Source organism: Microchirus variegatus, assembly GCF_963457635.1.
Source record: "Microchirus variegatus genome assembly, chromosome: 22".
NCBI classification, from domain to species: domain Eukaryota; kingdom Metazoa; phylum Chordata; class Actinopteri; order Pleuronectiformes; family Soleidae; genus Microchirus; species Microchirus variegatus.
This window is the reverse complement of record NC_139823.1, coordinates 10,002,809-10,023,451: the sequence shown is the minus strand read 5'-3', so window position 1 is coordinate 10,023,451 and position 20,643 is coordinate 10,002,809. Positions and strand designations below refer to the sequence as shown.

The following is a 20,643-nucleotide window of genomic DNA, read 5'->3' as shown; positions in this document are numbered from 1 at the left end:
TGAAAATATCATAGATCTCTCTCTCTTATGTTTCTCTCTCTGTGTGTCATCAATCTGCCTCTGGCGCGTGAGCGCGCGCCGCAATTGTGTTGTGCGCGCGGATGGTGATGATGATGATGAGAGCGTGACCTCACTGCTTTCAGCACAGCTGCTGGAGAGAGAGGGAGAGAGAGGAAACACACACATACTCAGAGAGAGAGGGAGAGAGGAGGAAAAGACAGAGACACGCGGGAGGAGACGGAACAGTGGAGAACATTCACAACACAGCAGCGACTGCTGGGTACACGGGGGACTCCGTCGTGAGTTGTCCGTGGACCGTGGTGGGCTGCTTTCCTCCGGTCCGCTCCGCAGAATGTGCGCTGCTCCCGGTCCATTTCTGCCGTTCACGAAGCAGTCGTCGCCGCCGCGGCGTCCCCACGGACACTGAAGCCCAGATGCTCACCCTCTCCGGCGACATGGACGAGTCTTCGTCGCTGCTGGATCTGCTGGAGTGCTCGGTGTGCCTGGAGCGCCTGGACACCACGGCCAAGGTGCTGCCGTGCCAGCACACCTTCTGCCGCCGCTGCCTGGAGAACATCGTCAGCTCGCGGAACGAGCTCCGCTGCCCGGAGTGCCGCATCCTGGTGGACTGCGGGGTGGACGACCTGCCCGCTAACATCCTCCTGGTTCGCCTCCTGGACGGTATCAAGCAGCGGCCCCAGCAGCGAGGAGGCGGAGGCGGCGGCAGGCAGTCCGTGGCCGGCGGCTCGCTGCACGGATACGCAGCCGGGTTGCCCGCGTCTCCCCCGGGCAGTGCGATCAGAGAGCTGCCGGTGGCCACCAGGAGCTCCCCTGTTAAGGTCGGTTACTTTTCCACCATCCACTTCATGCTCGAGTGATTCTTCTGCTTTAATTAGCCAAACTGTGTTGAAATGTCTCCATGCTTGATTCGCCCTAGTTTGTTTACATAGTCACTTTCTGACATTTCTGAGAAAGTACCCCACTTAAAACTGTGTTTTTCTCGATCTCTGAATGCGCTGCATATCTGCACACACCATTGTGTCGGAATTATGATGAATTCTTCCCTGCGATGTTTGCTGGAAATGTGCGAACATTGTGTTCATCTCGCTTCCTTCACTGACATCAGCTGCTGTTTGGTTATATACAGTTTATAAACAGTTATATACACTGACTGCAGGGTAGATTGTCTGATCATCACGATAAAGGGAATAAACTTGGCTTCAGAATCCAAGTCATGAAACACAGAAAGTGTTTTGCTGTTATGCATTGACTGATGCATACTGTTATCTATCGTTCCTGTGATGCCAGTGAGGGGTAATGACGTTGGAGTGGAGTGAGACAGACACAGCAGAGAGGAGAGACGCATAAAGACAGACTGAGTGTGTCACCTGTCTGTGTTCCTGCTGTTGCCATAGTCCTGGTGAAGCCCAGTTGCCCATAGGCTGCAGCAGTGCAAGGTTTCATAACCCAGGCTCAGTGAGAGAGAGAGATGGAGCCTTGTTTACTTGTAATGCAGCACATCCAGTGCATTGTTTCGTGGCATGTAATGTGAGAAGTGCAGAGGAGATGTGGCGGTAATGTGGCAATGATTTGATTTCATCAACACTGATGAAGAAAAATCAGCCGTTTTCCTCCATCTGGGAAAATATTTTTGTCTAGAGTTTTGTTTCAATGAGATGCAAAATCTGTAGCTGCAATTGACTGTCGGTGGATAAACAGATTAGAATTGTATGCGTCTCACAGAGCGAGCATGGTGTCATTTTTTTGGGAAATCTATTAACTGTCAAGTCAATCGTTGCCTCATGCTCAGTCGGTAGAAGGAGGAAAGTGAAGCCATTCATGTTCTCTCCGTGTTCGTGTGGGTTTCCTGCGGGCGCTCCGGTTTCCTCCTAACATCAAAACATGTGTTCGGGTAATGCTCCTGTCAGTGCCCCAGACCAAGCCACTGACGTTCAATCTGGAGTTGGTCCCCGCGCTCCCGCTCACTGGCTGTACCCACTGCTCCAAGAAGGCTCAGAGTAAAGGATGGGTAAAATCCACAGGATGAATTTCCCCCCACAGGGATTAATACACTTACCGTAACCGTAACCTTAAAGCGCGGTAATTGAAATGCCAGCTCAGTGGCAGCCAAGAAATCTCCAAATATTCAATGCACATTGTAAAGTGAAGGAATGCAAGCAGCTCCTCTCCTCTGAGAAACTGTCAGATCATGAAGAAGTCACGGATTAATGGCAAAACCCGCAAGAGAAGAAATGACTTCATCCTATTGACATTTTATTCTTATAAGATTTCCCTTTAAAGAAAGACAAGATTTCCAGTCTCATGCTGTAACTCGTATGGCTGGATCAATATACTGTATTTGACTAAGGCGAGCTCATGTTGCGGCCTTTTTTTTTGATAAGTTCATTGTGATTTGCTTGAGGGAGGTCGTGTGGGCAGGTATGTTCATGTTTGTGCTCAGCAGTACCCCTCCTTCCCCACTCCTTACTCCCTTTGAGTTCAGTAAGACGGATTCAGTGAATAATCGGGCTAAGAAAGACATTGCTGTCAGCTTGCACATTCCCCCCTACTTAGTACACAAAGACTTACCAGGTAAGCTGGCCATTGATTGAAGCAGTGGAGCTCTGGTTTGATGAAGTGCGGCAGCAGCAGCGAGCAGTCGCTCATTCGTGGCAATGAACCGGAATCCAAACCCTCAGTGACATTTCCACTAACACTTTACACTCCACTTCAATTCACTCAATAAACCTCGCCGGTCCCTTCAGGGCAGTTCTGCAGATGCCACACGAAGACCCGTGCACAAAAGAGACGTGCTACAGTGCAGAGAGTTTTGACATTCTGGATATTTTAGACCTCAAAGTAACTTTCTAACCTCCCGTCACAATGGACATCATTAAACGGGAATAAATGAAGTTTTTGACTGTACACCCCCACACACACATTTATAGCACATAGCCCTCGGCAATTCTTTCAGAGCCACTTTGCAATGGTCTACTCCTGGGTCTCTTGGGACCGCAGGGTTAGCTATGAACGTGTGAATCTCCTTTAACAGTGGTGTTTGTGTGTGTGTGTGAGTGTGAGTCTGCACAAACAATCCATTAACCCCAGGTATTGATATGTGTCCACTTCGAGATCCAATCGCTTTGTCACACCAACATCATTCTTGTTTGTGCCAGTCCAACGAAACAATACAAAAAATTGGGGTGTAAAGATTTTTTGAACTTGTCGATGAAAATCCATGAGGAATTTAGTTGTCGACAATGGTCGATATGTTTTTTTGTACGCTGTGGAGCTGAACAACATTGTTATTTTTTACGGAATGAGTCATCCTGGTGTCTACCGATCTCTATACCGAACGAAACCACAGACGCTTGAGGTAATCTTTGTGGAAAGACGCTACCCACTATACAGTTCTAGAACTACTCGGCTTTGCTGTACTGAATTAGAGTCAGTTCATTAAGAAGAATAGTTCAGTACTTCCTGCATGACCGGAGCGCAGACTCCGTCTGACACAGTCACTGAACTCAAACACAGTCGAATGGGTTGTAATTCAGCTCACAATCGTTGGCTTTAGCAGACTCCACCTGTCAAATGTTGAGATTTGCAGAAATTGCCTTCCTAAATGTTGCAGCTTAACGCATGTTTCAAGTCTTTTTAACTGATCTACAGTTCGCTATTGTTGACGGATGCCGCGCTCATGACTCTTCCAGTGACGACACTCTCTGACCATTCAGTGGCCCACAGTCTTTCACAGTTTAGTATCTCTCAGCTCACGTTGAACCTCGCCAGAGCAGATACTAAAGAAAGTACAAGGTACCAGGTAGTATAAATCGAGTAGAGTGGAACTGAGTTGTGCTAGAACTGTATAGTGCTGCCAGTGCTTTGGATACTGTTGTGCTCTTGTCTTGACTCATCCTATTCTCTTGAATAATAGCTGAGGACATCTCTGCAGGATTATTAGCTAATGGCTGCTCCCTGCTGCTGCTGCTAACTCACAGGTCTGGAACAGTCACGTATGATTTCCACCCACATCATTGTCACGCGCGTTGATTGACAACACAATTGTATTTACTCTTCTGCTCGGGTCAAACGCTGCACATCATGTGCTCAGGTTATATGAATGAATGTGTCGCTATGGAAACGGAGGCAAAACACAGACACGCTGAGTCAGAAGTAAGACAAGCGCTTTGTCACCTACTGTTTGTGCTCTTTGGGCAAGTGATAGCATGGTACAATATCCGCTCAGTATATATACATAATACGTCTTTTTCAGTGAGGAAATCAGAGCTAAATCTTTACTGTGTTGTTTCTCTTTGACCACAAAGGCCGGTGAGCAGCTGATGACTTTGGCAGCCCTCGTCCCTCTTTTGCAGTGTTGTACATCAGCTGTTGCAGAAATGACTTGCCACTTGCTCCGTCATTCACAGAAGTGAATGTGAGTGTGTAGACACATGCAGTCGATGCCATGCAAAGTGAACAATGGGACCAGTAGAGTTTGAAATCATGCTCATTTGATAATACGGATTATCTTTATGGTTAGATTTGCTGTACACTGAATGTAATAGAGACTTTTCATGTACCTTTAAACAACTACGTTGATAAGTTTGTGCTGTTGCATCTACCAAATTGGATTGCTATAGTGGCATGCATCTTTTATATTTTATGTAGATTTTGACCAATATTGGGCCAATTATCACTCTTCACACAGTAAAGCTTATTTGTGAGAGAGAGAGAAAAAAACAAACACATTTTCACACCTCAGAGGTTAAACACGGCTAAGTATCCTAGTACACAGGCTGTCTGTACGCCTGATTTGAGAAGTGGGTATTTTGTTGCGTCTGGTCGAATCTTAGACTATGGCTCAACAATGTTAAGTTATTAGCTGGAGAAAAATGTGTCTCAACTTTTTGCGTAATTGTTTTTGTTTTGAGATTTTCTCCTCTTGTACATTTCCTGCCAAATCCTTGCTTTGGACAAATGTTACACACACACAGAGCCATACAACTGTTTGAAATTATTCGTACATTAAGGGTGTCATTTATTTTCCCACAGTGCAGTGTGAGTAGGAGCTTATTTTAGAATGATTTATTGAGGCAATATCTGGCACGGTATCTCAGAGTTGAACTTACAGATTAGCTGCAAATGCAGAGCTCCAGAGGTTTTTGTTCTCGCAAATCAACATGATAGAAAACGAGTGTCCTCCTGACAATCGACACGTGCTACTATTCATGCATTAAATGGAGTACTAATCAATAATCAAATACCTTTAACAACATTATCATACGCCTCTGTGGGTGTGCAAACTGGGTTTGTGATATTTGATATAAAAGTGACTTGACTCGGCTTATCTGTATTTATTCAAACATATCTATTGAGGACATTCTGGCTGATCCTCAGAACTTTAAAGGACTTTTTAAGGGTTAGGGTTCAAATTGGCTTTAGGTTAAGGATTGGGTGTAGGCATTTAGTTGAGATTGTTGTGTTAGGGTTAAGGTCTGTGATGTTTGATGAGGCAGAACCTCATTTCTGAAGAACTGGTTTAAGGTTAATGCTTTGTTTGGACCGTCTTAATGAATGGAAGTCAATGCAGTGTCTTGGGCTTGGACAACTGTCGTCCACTGAAATACAGAGAGAAACAGGTTCAAAGGATCATTACAGGCATTGATAACAGGCTGTTTCCCCTTTGGAGACCCCGACCTAATCCTAATGAACACACAAACACACACGGGAATGACAGGGCAAAGCAGAGATGAAAGAAGGCAGTGCCATTGCTGCCATTAAAACCCTTGGAGTCATCACATAGCAACCCCAGGTAAATACAGGTACGAAAGAGGATCAAGGGTTGGGATCATTGTGACAAACTGCTTTGACGTAAGCTGGACAAGCAAGGACATTTCCACAAAAAGAGCTGATAGTGCCTGTAATTATACAATACATGGAAACACACACACACACATACACCAAGGTTTGCGCAGCTATTCTTCTTAGGGCATGACATTGACTTCCATTCATTTGGACAAGCTAAACAAAGCGTTATCTCTTACTTCATTCATAACCAGGCAGTCCTCAACTTAACAAGTTCCTCAGAAATGAGGTTCCTTCTCATCACAACCAGATTTTGGTCTTCACAAGGTCAGTTTGTAAGCCTGAAAAGCAACAAATACACAGTTAAGATCTCCTTTGTTTGTGTGTGTGTGTATTTTTCCTGTTTCGTTTTTAATTCATTCATTCTCATCTTCATTTTTCCAATTTCTTTGATTTTTGTGCAAAGAGAATTGAATGAATTTCATTAGCACATCGTGACACTTTAAGCATCATTCATGATGTTGTTTTGTGCTTTTGTTTATGTACAGTATATGTGGGCACGTGTGTGCGTAAACATGCACGTGATGACTCACTGGCAATTACTGTGTTTTATGCAGTAAACACAATGATGCAAGGTTATTGGTATTATTAGTAAATGATATGCATCTGTGTCATTGTGGACCCATTAAATATCTCCCTTGCTCCTCATATCGATCTTGATTCTGAATCTAAGCACAGCTTAACTTTCGGGTGATGACCTGCTGTGATGATGCTGTAACATGGAGCATGAACATTGACCTTATCAGGACCACTGGTTCGCTTCGTGGGGACCAAAGCCTGGTCCTAATGAGGCAGAACCTAATTTCCGAGGAACTGATTACATTTAGGTTTAACATTTGGTTAGGTTAAGATTGGGGTCAGGCATTAACTGGTGATGGTTAAGGATCCAAATGAAGTCAGTGCAACAACCGAAGAAGAACTGATGCACAAACCTGTGCGTGTGTGTGTGTGTTGTTAGGTTTTGGGGGTGGTGAATGTGTAATGGGTGTTAAAGCCTAAACAAGCTTTGGAGCTTGACTGCTATTCCCACGGGTGTTTGAGTGGAATCCCATCAACCCCTTCCCCCCAGTTGCCCAAATACACACAGGGGCAAATATATACATGTGCACACACACACACACACATAATGCACACACACTAGGTTAAGGGTTAACCCCTCCCATCAGTCCTCGTCCTATTGTTACTATGGAAATAAGGGTGAGATGTCACTTGCCACCGGTCAAACGCTAGAGACATTGTGTATTTTTTTTTTTACTTGTGTTTATGTGTATATATTAACCAAATAAATATGTATATATGTAAGTTTAATATATTTTCCAACTGTGAAATTAATAGTGGCCCAAAAAAACCCAATAATATCTGTACTGCTTACTTGACTGGACACTAAAATGTTCATAACATCACTTTATTTCCCACCGAAGAGCAGCTACACGTCACGTCGAGCTGAGTTTAAAGGAGTTCTCTTTGCTGAGCTTGAACGCATCAACAGCTCATAAACTGTTTTATCTTCTTTTGAAAAATGAGGCGCAGTAGCTGCTGCTGCTGCTGCTGCTGCTGCTGCTGAGGAGAGAACATTTTAATTTAAAATTTTAAGTGAGTGAAGGTGATTTATTAAAAATGTCTTGTCTTTACGAGCCAGAGGATGAAGCCCGGCCGCAGAATTAACTTCACAATGACGTTAGCGTCTTTAAGATAACTGCGCAGAGCAATGATCAGAGAAACCCCTTCATAATCAATGCAGCATCAAGGATCCTATGTGAAGGGCATGCTTCCTGCTGAGAGAGTCACAGGTGCTGGTGTCTATAATATATTATTGCTAATGAAAGCAGCGTTTAAATCACATCTGATTTACTCAGTCTGTCAGTGTTTAAAATTACCTCGAGCAGCTTAGAGCACTTTCTGCAGCGTAGGAAAAGTGCTACAAGTCATAGTTTGTGACTCCTGGTGTGTGTTTCTTTGGTAATAAGGGATGCAGTTTCACTGGTGATGTGCTATAAAAAGTGGAACGGTTCTCATGGGGGAAGAGCTCCGTGGAAATACACTGCGGTTTCTCCAGGTGTCAGACAGCGCTGGGGTGCAAGGGGGGGTGTGCGAATGCCTAAGTGTGAGTAAGTTTGACTTCCTTCCTGTCTTGCTGCAAAAATGCCTTCTCCACCTCCTCATCTTTCTCTGTTATGGAGAGATGCAGAAATGCACCCACCACTCTGCTTAGACTTGGCAAGGAAGCGCAGTCTTGGCAAGTGTCGAGACATGAGATCAGTGTGTACGCACACACACACACAGTCCAGATACACATCTAAAGAGAATCTGGAAACATGGCAACAGATACAGGTTGTCCTTTTCATTGACCCGCTGTTCATTCTCACAGCTCTCAACTTTAATTCTGCAGCCGCATTTACAGATTCTTGTGAACTCATTCTCTTTCCTGCTGGCTTTTTATTTTACCCATAGGAATGATTGAACTTAAACGTAGTTCAGTCCCACCGAAAAATGAAAAGTGTTTTTCATTTTTCAGCAGATGAAACGTCTCGAGCTGTGCCTCAAGAAATGAGGACAAGAGACGCGAGAATTAAATGAAAGGAAAGGAAATCTTTTCCAAAACCAATACATACAAAGTCTGTTAGTAAATGTAGTGAAATAAGCTTCAATTGCTCATCGTGAAAATGGAGAGCATATGGTGTACAGCATCCATACATAGCCGACAATTTCGTCGGTGCATTCTTGTAGTTCTTTTGGACCATATGGCCTCCACGCACCTCCGCCATGACTGTAACCCCCGAAACAAATGGTGGCAACAGGAAATAAATTGCATCATTCTTCTCAAACGTTGTGTATGTGAATTTGTGAGGGTCAGATCGGAGCATTTCAGGTTATTTCGGGACACGCTCTGATCCACAGTGTTCATGGCTGCAGTACAACTGTGATCAACTTTCCACTCTGACGTCTGTGTCCAAACATCCACTCCTGGCTGGGTGTGTGTGTGTGTGTGTGTGCATGCTTGTGCACGTGTGTGTTTATGTCTGCATAAATACTATGTGTGCATATTTGAATTGGCATATGTGGTGTGTGATTGTGGTTTGTGTGTATCTGAAGGAATGCATTTGCTGCCTTATGTGTGTGTATATATATCTATGTGCATATATCACCGTGAGTATGTGTTGTGTTTTGATACAGAATCGTTAGAATTCTCAGCGTGTGCAATGAATGTTTGTGTCATACTCGTGTGTTCAAGGGAAACGGGGTGTGTTTGAGAAAGTTGGAAGGGAAATATGAAAGCCTGTGGCAGTTGTGTAGTAGACTTTTTTTGGTTTTAACGTCTCCTTTTATGTGTTTATGTGTTTATAGAATGACTTGGAGGTTTTCTCCCTCCAGGACAGGGAATGTGCAGCAGACTGTTGCCAGGTCACATACCGTCCTCCCTGGGGCAGTGTTCTGTTTAGATGGGGGGGGGGACAGTGGGAACACTTATATTCTCAGCTCTTAAAAGTAAAAAATCTTGACACTCTGCAGAGACGCTCAGACTGTCACTTTCACATGTGCTGGTTATGTCCATTTCTTGCTATTAAATTTCACTTTGAGACCAGAGACCAGAGAGTGGTTAGAGAGGAAAGGAAGTGAAAGAAGATTGGACACGTCAACAGCCATGCATTACCATGGCAACAACATCAGTCTGAAACTCAAATGTGCATCATAAAACTGTACCGTAAATCTTGACAAAGTTATGAGCCAAAGTGATATTCGGTGTCAGTATCAGTCCAATAATGCGCAATATTATTGATTCCCGTATTGGATACGGAGAAATATAAACCTGATGTGATCCAAAAAAACCTTAAATATCACACTAATGCATCGCTAAGCTCAGGCTGTCAAGAGAGACTTGTGCTATGTGAACAGAGTGTGAGTCAGGAATGTATGTGTGCCACACTGAAGCAGAGGTCTCAAACTCAAATTACCTTAGGGCCTCCATGCATCACGTCTGGCCAGTAGGGGGCCAGTCAAGTGAAAAGAAATCCAACATAGGCATGGGGCAATATTAGCTTAGGGCTAAATGATGGCCATTTTTACATCATTCAAAAAACACATTCATGTGAAAATACAATACACCCTTAGAAATAAAAGATAAAAAAAGAAACAATTTAAATTCAGAGAACCCTTTAAAACCCTGTTCCTGAATAAAGGGTTCTAAAAGGGTTCTTGGTGGAACCCTCCAAAAGGGTTCTCCTATGAGAAGAACCTTATATGGCTCAACTTAGCACCTTTGTTATTTCTAAGAGTGAAGGTATTGTATTTTACCATGATGGTGTTTTATTAATCTATACAGTATGAATATGTTATAAAATTCAATGTAAACTGTACACGCTGCTCCAGTATTTTTCTCAATGGTTGCAGGTTTTTTTTTGGCAAATGTTTTACTGAGTATGATCATGTTTTCTTTATACTATGCTGCATCACAGAAAAGTGCAAGTACTCGTACGCAGTTATACACAGGAATGCCAAAAACGCAGAGAGCCTTTGTGGCGACTCGGGGAACGATTCACACTCGCTCTGTCAGCAGCTCTCTGCTGCTTTTGTTCGGCGGTGTAGTCAAATTATAACAATTTCATGTTCAGGGACAGTGTGGTATTTACTTTCACAGGGAGCCTTTTTCTGTGCCTCCGTGTCCCAGGATACCAGAAGAAATGCATGAGATCAATGGGGGGGGGGGGGACTCTGAAAAGCAGTCTGTGTCAAAGAGAACGCTTATCTGGCTGAAACCTGCCTGACAAAAATCAGACTTTTTGAATTTGAGATTGACGCAGTGGCAGTTTCTCATTTAATCCAAGAAAATGACATTCTGACTGCAGAACCCATTCAATGTGTGTGAAATGAATAATATATTTTGTTTAATTTTTCATAAAAAAACAGCAATTCATCAAGCCATTCAAAGGCTGTAGCTATGTCATATTTGTTTACTTGATATTTTGCACAGAGACAAGATATTGATGTGTGTTTGTGCTCAGAAGAGCCACACAGAATTGACCAAGCCGCGGCGAGAATAACTGTCCCGACTGTTTATCTGTTGTCACGTCGGTGCATGTGTGTGCGATAAAAGCTCAGGTCCATTATCTCTGCTCCACACCTCATTTCCAGAAGACAGATAGAGATTTCACAGTTGTGCTGTTGTAAATCCCAACTGGAAATCAGTTCTATTTTCTTCAGTCCATCATCTGACCTTTTATTTTTTTCCCCTCACAGCCTCATACAGGCAAATGGACTGTCTTTATTAATACTGTATTACACGTACTGTAAAAAATCATATTGTGACACACAATATTGCAAAACCAGCATGTAGTATCATGACATTTTTTGTAAATAGAGATTGAAAAGTAAGAATTTTAAAACCGCGTATAGATAAAGTTAATTGGAATCTCCGAATCCCGAGCCCTTGCTCTGCTGTTGTGCCTCATTGTCGTCTTGTCCATGTTTTTCTGCTTTCTCCACTTCCTCTCGTCCAATATATCCTCGTCTATGTCTCTTCGCCTGATGTTTGTCCACTCTCAGACTGGGACTTCCGGGCGAGAGATTGCAGCCACTTCTTCACGCCGCTCTTCATTCACGTTCTATTCATCTGTCCCACTGGCGATGGTCCAAACTCATCTCATCCTTCCTTTGCCTCGTCCAGCCAGCTCTATTAAAACCCTATAGGTCATCATGCTGTTTCTGGCACAAGCTGCGTTTTATTGCCTTTGGGAAACATCATTGTATGTCCATCATCCTTCTTTTTTTTTCTCTCTCGGCTGTCTCATATTCACACGCTGAGAGCCCTTCAGTTGAATAACGAGTGGCATGTTTTGCACCCGGGCCACGCGGTTGGTGTAGTGGTTAGCACTCAGGCCTTTGCAGCAAGAAGACCAGGGTTCGCCACCCAGTTGGAATAAGGGCCTTTCTGAATGGAGAGTTTGCATGTTTTCCCCGTATGTGTCCAGGTTCTCCAGTTTACTCCCACAGTCCAAAAACATGCAGATTTGGGGATTAGGCAAATTGGACACTCTAAATTGACCATAGGTGTGAGAGTGGATGGTTGTTAGTCTCTATGTGTCGCCCTGCAATGGACTGGCGAACTGTCCAGTCGCCTATCGCCCCATATCAGCTGAGATTGTCACAGCACCCCCCATGACCCTCATGTGGAGGATAAAGCGGTAGAAGATGGATGGATGGATGTCCTTTGCAGTGTTAGTTTGGTCTTTTGGGATGGCTCAATATCATCTTTTTTTTCTGCCAGATACTACACTCTTAGAAATAAGGGTTCCTTCTACAAGGGCTGAGGTTCTACCTGGAACCATTTACTTCTGAAAAACCCTTTCCCGAACAATAGGTTTTTCAATGGTTCTTGGTAACACTAATGGTTCCAGTAAGAACTATTTTGATCCAGAGAACCCTTTAAAACCCCTTTCCTGAATAAAGGGTTTTAAGAGGGTTATAAAAAAAGGTTCTACCTGGAGCCAAAAAGGGTTCTCCTATGAGGACAAGCCAAAGAACCATATATGGTTCTACTTAGCACTTTTATTTCTAAGTGTCCAGATCCCAAGATCACAGCCTCAACTTTTTCACCTTTTAAACTACTAAGCTGCTAAACTAAACACATTTACACCTTTGTCAACCAATGTCGTTTGTTTTTTCTTGTGCTGCAGTTGTACCCGTCTGTCTTTCTCTAAGGTGTAAGAATTGTGAGGGTGTCGCATGTGGAGTTTTAACACAACGTTGTGGTTAGAAATTAGGAAGCAGGCATTTTCAATATTAATGTATTTCATGACTGCCAGTATTTCAGTCTGTCAAATTGATCAGGGATAAAAACATCATGCCGCCGTGTCACAGAACGGTTATGCGCGGCTCAGAATCGGAAACTAGACTGAAACTGATTGCAGCTCTTTACAGAAATTTTATGTGGATCATCATAATTCCCCCTTTTTTTTCCCCGCACACTTCAAAGAGACTGGTGATGGTTGTGTGATGGCGGCATTAATCAACTGGGTGGCAATGTGCTGGGGAGCCACAGGAGATGCAGGGACTGTAGTAAAACTGGGACAGTGTCAGACCCTGCAGCCATAGCTTTTCACTTTTCCTACATACTTTCATTTATTAACCCCATTTCTCTCTTCATCAGCACACTCCGCCTCTCTATCCTTGCCTTCCTTCGTTCCCTCGTTTTCCTCCGTGCCTCCCCAGTTTTTCCAGCTCTGTTCAGTTTCATTGTGCAGCAATGACATGGATGAAGCTGTTTTGACAAAGTTTTAATAACATTAGAGTTGATGTTAATATTATATCCCCAGGAATGGACTGAGTAGACAGAGAAGCAGCTTTGAGTGTAGTTTTGCGAGCTGCAATTTGTCAGATAACACCCTGTAAGAGAGAGTGAACTACAATAACACAATCGTGAATGTCGATGTGAAATAATTAACTCTGTCGAACACAACAGCTTGAAGGATGGGATTTTCTTCTTTCTTAGCTGAAGGCAGGAGACTGATTTGACGGTTGCATTGTGTAGTGAGTCACCGCTATTGCCATTCCATTTCTTTTTATACGTCACTGTTATTTCTAAATAGAAAAAAACATGATTGTGTCTTTTGCAAATATTTGCGAGATGAGATTATTGCGATACCAAGTGACATCCGTGGTACAAGTGAATTGCTGCACTCGGAGAAAGCTCTGCAGGTTGGAGGGCCGGGAACAGAGGTGATGTTACCATGAATGCTCAACACCAGCAGCCTCTAACACGCACACTGAGAATGTGCGATCATGTCACCCCCGTTTTATCACCTTACACACCTGCAGTCGCGTGGAAACCAAATGTAGTCCAGGCATTACCCCCGTGCCCCCGAATCCTAAAAATAGCCGCCACAGATGTCACCGCTCCGTACCAGGACGCGTTTTCTGAACAGCTGTCTCTCTCAGGTATACTACAGTAACACAACTTTGATATAAATAGACACAAATATGATGTGTTTTTAATTGGCTGTAATGCAATGCAACACGAAATGATGTTTCTGACGTCTAAACCGATTTCTTGCCTGAAAATCTGCCGTCTCGTGCCGTTTTCTGAACAAACAAACACCAATAACGGATATTCCGCTTTGAACAGTGACTGCTGTGACGGAGAAAAAAAGACAACACTTTGGCAGGCCTTTCATTCTTGCTGACAAACTTAGAAAGGAACGCCGCTTTGTGTCACTGTGGAATGTTTTTTTTTTTTTTTTTCAACCCCCTGATTGAGAAAAGGATGTTTTGTCTCTCTTATCTAAATTTAGAGGCTGTGACTCACTGGCTGTACCCTCCTCTATGATCCTCGTACTGTGTCCTGCAACAGGTTTTTTACCTGCAACATAAGCGATAAAAAGAAAGTAAATGTATTAACTTGGACAATAGCAGCTGTCCTCTTCAGTTGACTAATATTATCTCTCCAGTTCTGCTCTAGCCCCCCCCCCCTTGTTTAATTCCCCCTTTGTTCTCTGCACTCTTTCACTTCTTTCCTCCCTCTGGTTTTGAGTGACACTACAGTTCTCCTTTCTATCTGCTGAATTCAGCTGCTGCAGCCTTACACAGTCTCGCACACATTTTAGCACATAAAACAATGTCAGCGGGAAGGCTTTGTCGAGGCGTTCTGTTCCTCTGTGTATTGTATGATCCTTGGCTGTATTGAAGGCAAACCTCTGCAGTCACACCTATTCAGCCTCGCTCTCATTTCGTCTTCTTCTTCTCTTGCCACCAGAAAATTGAATTTTGACTGCTGTTGCTTTGCCTGTGATGTCGCCGTCCCAGATAAATCACTCTGCGTCCCTTGCCGCATGCTTAAATACACATTTACACAGAGCGGTGCCCAAATGCAGCTGAGGTTTGGCTCTTCAATGCCAACATTGTTGGGTTTTTTTGACATTTACAAGTAGCAAATGCCCGTTCTTTTACATAGATGTAGCTATTTTTCTACTGAAATCTTTTTTATTTATATCAGGTTGGATAAACATGAGAATACAGAATTATATTTAAAGACCCTGAGACTGAAACTAAAGCTGCTACTACCACATTACTACACCATGGGAACACTTAAAATAGAGCGGTGAAGACACAAAAGGTGCCAAATGTGCATTTTTAACTGACTTACAACAATGGAACATCAAACATGAAAAGTCTAATTGTTTGTTCGTAGTAGTCGATTGGTTGATAGTGTAAACACAAAAAATTTATGCCATAATTCCACTGTATATAACATTATTATTAATAATAAGGAACCAGGTTCTTTCAGTTCATATTTTCCTGAACAAAGCTGCTAAACTGTGTCAGCAGAATGTAGTAGTGTGCTCCTCCCGTGCCCTCAACACTGAGCTCTCACTCTACATTATTACATAATGTTGACTGTGAGTAGTGTGTGAAACTTGGCCTCAAAAATATGTCACTGGCCTTTACGTCCAACAAAGGGAATACAGAGCTGATACATTGGCTGAATCAACGTGTGTGTGTGTGTGTGTGTGTGTGCAGGTTACGCCAGGACAGTACAGATTATACTACTGCAGTGTTTTTTCTCTGGATTTTGCATTAAAGCAGTTTATACAAGCGCTGCACTTTTCAGCTCAGCAGTGATTGTGGCACGATCCAAGCTCTCAGTCGGGCTAAATCTCCGGCGTGTCACGTCAAACGTCGAGATCCGTCGAGTGTCAAGAGGCGCATTCATCGGTTTAGCCCGTCGCGGCGTTGTGTTGGCCTCATGTTTCTGTGACGTTAATGAGTTCCTACAGTTGACTTTTTGTTAGCGGATCACAAACTTAAGAACCATTGATTTGTAACCTCCGTTATCACTGAAGCAGAGATTTATACTGATGTTTAAGTGCAAAAAAACTGGATAAATTAGTGCATTCATAACACATGCAGATCATCGTCATACAGGGTTAAGGGCTCACAGAATGGTTTGAGGTGTGTGAGGAAAGCATATGTTTTGATTTGTTATGTCCATGGGCTTTTTAGTATACACTTTTAGAAATAAGGGTTCCAAAAGGGTCCTTCTACAAGGGCTGAGGTTCTACCTGGAACCATTTGCTTCTGAAAAACCCTTTCCCGAGCAAAGGGATTTTCAAGGGTTCTTGGTAACACTAATGGTTCCAGTACGAACTATTTTGATCCAGAGAACCCTTTAAAACCCCTTTCCTGAATAAAGGGTTTTAAAAGGGTTATTGGTGGAACCCTTTTGGAGGCTTGAAAGGATTGAAAAGGTTTTTCAGAAGCAAATGGTAAAATCTCAGCCCTTGTAGAAGAACACTTTTGGAACCCTTATTTCTAACAGTGTATACTTTAGTTTGAAAAAGCCCCAGATCGTAGTTGTCGGAAACAAAACGAGTCAAGGGAAATAAAGAAAACGACACCCTTGGCCTCGATGCCCCTGTCCCTCTTTCAATCAATCAATCGTTCAGTTGATCAGACTGATGAAATAAATGTCATTGAGCATTAACCCTAAGCTAACCTGGGTCGTATAGCCCTACTCGCCACTGGGGGTATAAATTAGCTTGGTTTGGCTTGGACACAAGTATGTATTTATTTAGTAAACACAACCGCAGATTTCCTTATTTGCTCCCAAATAGTCCATAAACAGCAATCCAACATTGTGCATCAGCATTAATTGCTACTTACTCTTATCCATTATCACTTCTGATGATCATTTTATGTGGCTCAGCTCTCATCTCAGCACTGACAGTAAACACCACCACAGTGACAGTCGAGCTCCTGGAATAATATCCATATCTGTGGATGAAGCGTGTGATATTTCTGTGTCTCAGAGTGAACACTTTTGTTTAGAAAACCCTTGGTTTGTTTAGAAAACCCTTGGTGCTTCAACAAAGCTTCATCAACCCGTTGCTAATGACTTTTTGCACAGGCTCCACGTCTCGACCTAACTGATTACCGATGGGGCATTTTGGAGTAATGTGTTTCTGAATGACACATTCCTATTTGGACGCAGACTGCATTCCCAAGTGCTGCATAAATCCATGCGCTCAGAAACCCTTAATCAGAAGACAATGGCTTCTGTCTCACAGGAAGACGTGCGCCATTCAGACATCGGTCTGATAGCTATCTGAAACAACAGATGGCTCTGAACCCTGCAGATGTTTGTATGTGTCGCTGTTGTCAATCGTTAATAAAGAGCTCTTGTTTTTTCATAATTGAATCTTATGAGCGGTGTGTGGGTCACGAGGCAGAACGACACACAATTTTAATTTATTTTTATCTCTCTCTCTCTCTCTCTCTCTCTGTTTCTTTCTGAACACACCAACACACATTGGCCACTGGTGCACCATAAGTGGACAGGAGGGGGACAGTTTGTTGTCCCACTGGCAGCCACTGGTGTGTGTGTGTGTGTGTGTGTGTGTGTGTGTGTGTGTGTGTGTGTGTGTGTGTGTGTGTGTGTGTGTGTGTGTGTGTGTGTGTGTGTGTGTGTGTGTTGAGCGTGTGTGTGTGTAAGAGACAGACATTCGGAGCCAGTCTGGTCATGTGGCTTCTCTGTATGTGGTGTCTAAGCTCTGTGTGAGTTCTTGTATTTATGCCTGTATAGGACCATTTCATATGTCATAAACACTGACCTGGTCAGGACCACAAGTCCTCATGGAGCCTATAAAAACCTGGTCCTAATAAGGCAGAACCGTCATTTCTGAGGAACTGGTTATGTTTAGGGCTAAGATTTAGTTTATGGTTAGGGAAAACGCTTTGTTTAGGCTTTTTTTTTCACATGAAAGAAAGTCACTGAGAAAAATTGTTGATGTGCAAATCCGACGTGGTTGTGTTTGTGAGTGTGTCTGTGTCTGTGTGTGCTTGGCTGTCTTTGTTTGACCTGGCGTTTGGATGTGGTATTTCACAGTATCCTCACAGAAGTATAATAAACTATTATTACAACCTAAAGGAAGGAGAATTCACTAGTCTATGGCGATGTCAAAACTTTCCCTCTCGGCTTCCATTCTACCCAAGTTATGAAGTCACCCATAGAATATGAACTCTTCATTTTTGAAGCCTCCAGAAGCACAATTTGGCTGCTGCCATATTGAGGTTTTCAGATCTAGAAATGTACAGGCATCACCTTCAACCACACCTGTCAATCATACTGGTTTCCACTCATATGTGTCATGCTTGTTTTCCTCTAAATAAAAGTGCTATTAAAAAGACCTGAAATTACCAATTTAATCCTCAGTGGAATATTAAATAGTATATTATAAGTAATCTCTATTGACTTCCATTCAAATTCAGTTATTTTTACAACCAGTGGATGCGCCCCCTAGAGGCTATTGAATATATTATTCCCTCCTGTTTAGCCTCAACTAGCAAACCAGAAGACGATGTACATTTTGTATACGAGGTAAACTAAATTCCTTATTGATCTGTTTGTCTATTTATGTATTATTAATTAATTACAATGTGTCTTTATCTCAAAACAGTCTACATGTTTATGCCTTTATGTTATAAGTGAAAGTCTTCATACATTAGGACAGAAAACTGTTACTGCTACTGTCTCTCAGTCCACTGAGCAATTATTTGAATAACTAATTCAGCTCTCACACAACGTCGCAGATAAAAGTGACAAATGACCACCGGGTTGGTTCATACAGTACAAAGATATTTAAGTTTCACCTCAGGAAAAGTGCATCAGTTTAATTGGCCTGCCGCTTCACTCGACTTCCCCGTGGCAAAGCGAGAATAAATGGAGTGAAATGGGACAAATTGAAAGCGAGGGCGCCGACCTATGCATGAGGTGATGTGACTTTACTGTACTGAACCAACCCGGTGGGAATTATATTACTGCCAACTCCACTAAAATCCACGCAGATGCAGTAAAATTGGGTTCAATCCCATATAATCTGATTGAGTCTACTTTAGTCCAACACCGTCTATTCCCAGTCTCTCTATATAGTCTTCATCTGTCCAGTATAATCGACTTCCGTATAATCCCTTAATTCGATATAATCAGTTTGGGACCCGTATGATCCAGTTCAGTTGAGTGTAATTCCATTTTAGTCCAGTATAATCTGGTTCAAGTACACATGGTGTGAGGATGTGAATGCGTTTTTGATCTCGGTGGGCGTCGGAACCGCCTCTCTCTCTTCCTCTCTCTCTTCCTCACTCTCTGTCTGTATGAATGAGGTTATTATTGACCCACTAAGTGGACAGATGGAGGAAGGTGTGTGTGTGTCTGCATGTGACCGTCTGGACCAGCAGTAGCATCTCCTGGCTTTGTGGTTTTGGCCAGACGAGTAGATCTCACACAGACACACACACTGCAGACACAGAGATAGTTTTCAGAGCTGTCTGGCCACAGTCTGCAGTGTTGCATGTATAGTAAATATACAGCATGTTGTATTGTGTGTGTGAGAGAGAGAGAGGGAGAAAAGTAATTTATGTTGGTTGCATGCACCTCAGACTGACTGAACCACAATTATGGCTACAATATACTCCCCATTCTATATTTTTGGCAGTTTGTCTGCGAGGCCTAAAGTTAAACTCATCAGACTTTCTGTTTCTGTCTGTTCGGGGAAAAGCTTGCGGTCGTTTAAGGGAGACATAGAGACGAGGAAAACGAGATTGAGGTAGAAATGTACAGAGACATAAAGGTTAGTTAGTTCATTGACCCAAACTCCCCTTTCGCTCACTCTCTTTCTGCCCCCCCGCCCCCAGTCTCTCCCTGTCTCCGTCTGTGACGTTGCAGCTGCTCGCAGTCATCCCGTGGCCGTGATGTCCAAGAACAGCTGCAGTGTTGTGATAACGGCGACGAACAGAAACACACACGACGTGTTCTGTTGTTTCATCTTTCATAATTGATCTCCAAATGTTTCACGTTAGTGAGAAGAACACTTGTGCAACCCCCGTCTCACCAAAGTGAACTGTGCACATTTCGTAAGAAGTGTTTTTGTTTTTTTTTTGTTCCCAGATTAGTTTTGTTTTTGACAAATCACAAATGTCCTCTCTAAGCAGCAGGCCACAGTTCAAAACCACTTCGCCACCAAGTGTTGAAAGATTTGTTTGGGATTGTTTCGACATGATGAGATCATTGCACTCGTATGTTTTTGTTGTTGCAGTGCTATGAGGAAGAAATATCATCTCTTTCCTGCCCAAACCAGGTCCTGGGCCTCAACATAACCTCCGTTTATAACCAGAAAAGTGGTTATCATCTCCCTCACTTCCTCATTTAAGTCAAAAGAACCACAGTCAGGCTGTAGACATGTGATGCAGAAAAAGAAATTGAAAAACAAAGTATAGTTGTGTGGGGATGTCATGTTCTTTATTGGCCTCTTCTCATGCATGGAGTTAGCGTGTTCTCCCCATGTATGTGCGTGGGTTTTCTCCGGGTTCTCTGGGTTCCACACACAGGCCAAAAACATGCAGATTAGAGGATTAAATTGGACTCTCTAAATTGACCATAGGTGTGAGAGTGAATGGTTGTTTGCCCTGTGATGGACTGGTGTTCTGTCCAGGGTGTGATAGAGGGATAATGCGGTAGAAGATTGATCTTGTCACCAAGATTTGATAAAATGCATTAGATTTAAAAAAAAAAAAAAAAAAAAAGTGTGTACAGTGAAGGTGTGACTGTAGTTTGTAGTTATGAATAAATACATGGATCACGGTAAAATGTCATAAAGAAGAAAAAAAAAACATTATAATGCCTGACGAAAGTCGCTCGGGTCCGTTATTATACTCTATTTCTCCAAGTTAAACTGGTTCCCTGGAAGTAAAACAAAACTTAAGGGACAGGAAATGACATCAGACACAGAGGCT

General features: G+C 42.9%; 1 protein-coding gene across 2 annotated transcripts in view; it reads left to right on the top strand.

Moving 5' to 3' along the window:
* Positions 1–222: 222 nt before the first annotated feature.
* Positions 223–20,643, top strand: part of LOC310942874 (E3 ubiquitin-protein ligase SH3RF3-like) — an 81,811-nt gene continuing 61,390 nt past the window's right edge. Inside the window, exon 1 of one of the 2 annotated variants that reach the window (XM_083908322.1) lies at positions 223–839. In XM_083908322.1, coding sequence (XP_083764448.1) covers positions 435–839 — 405 coding nt within the window. In that variant the 5' untranslated portion in view covers positions 223–434. The remainder of the gene's footprint in view (positions 840–20,643) is intronic. The other variant, XM_083908321.1, reaches the window with a different exon arrangement.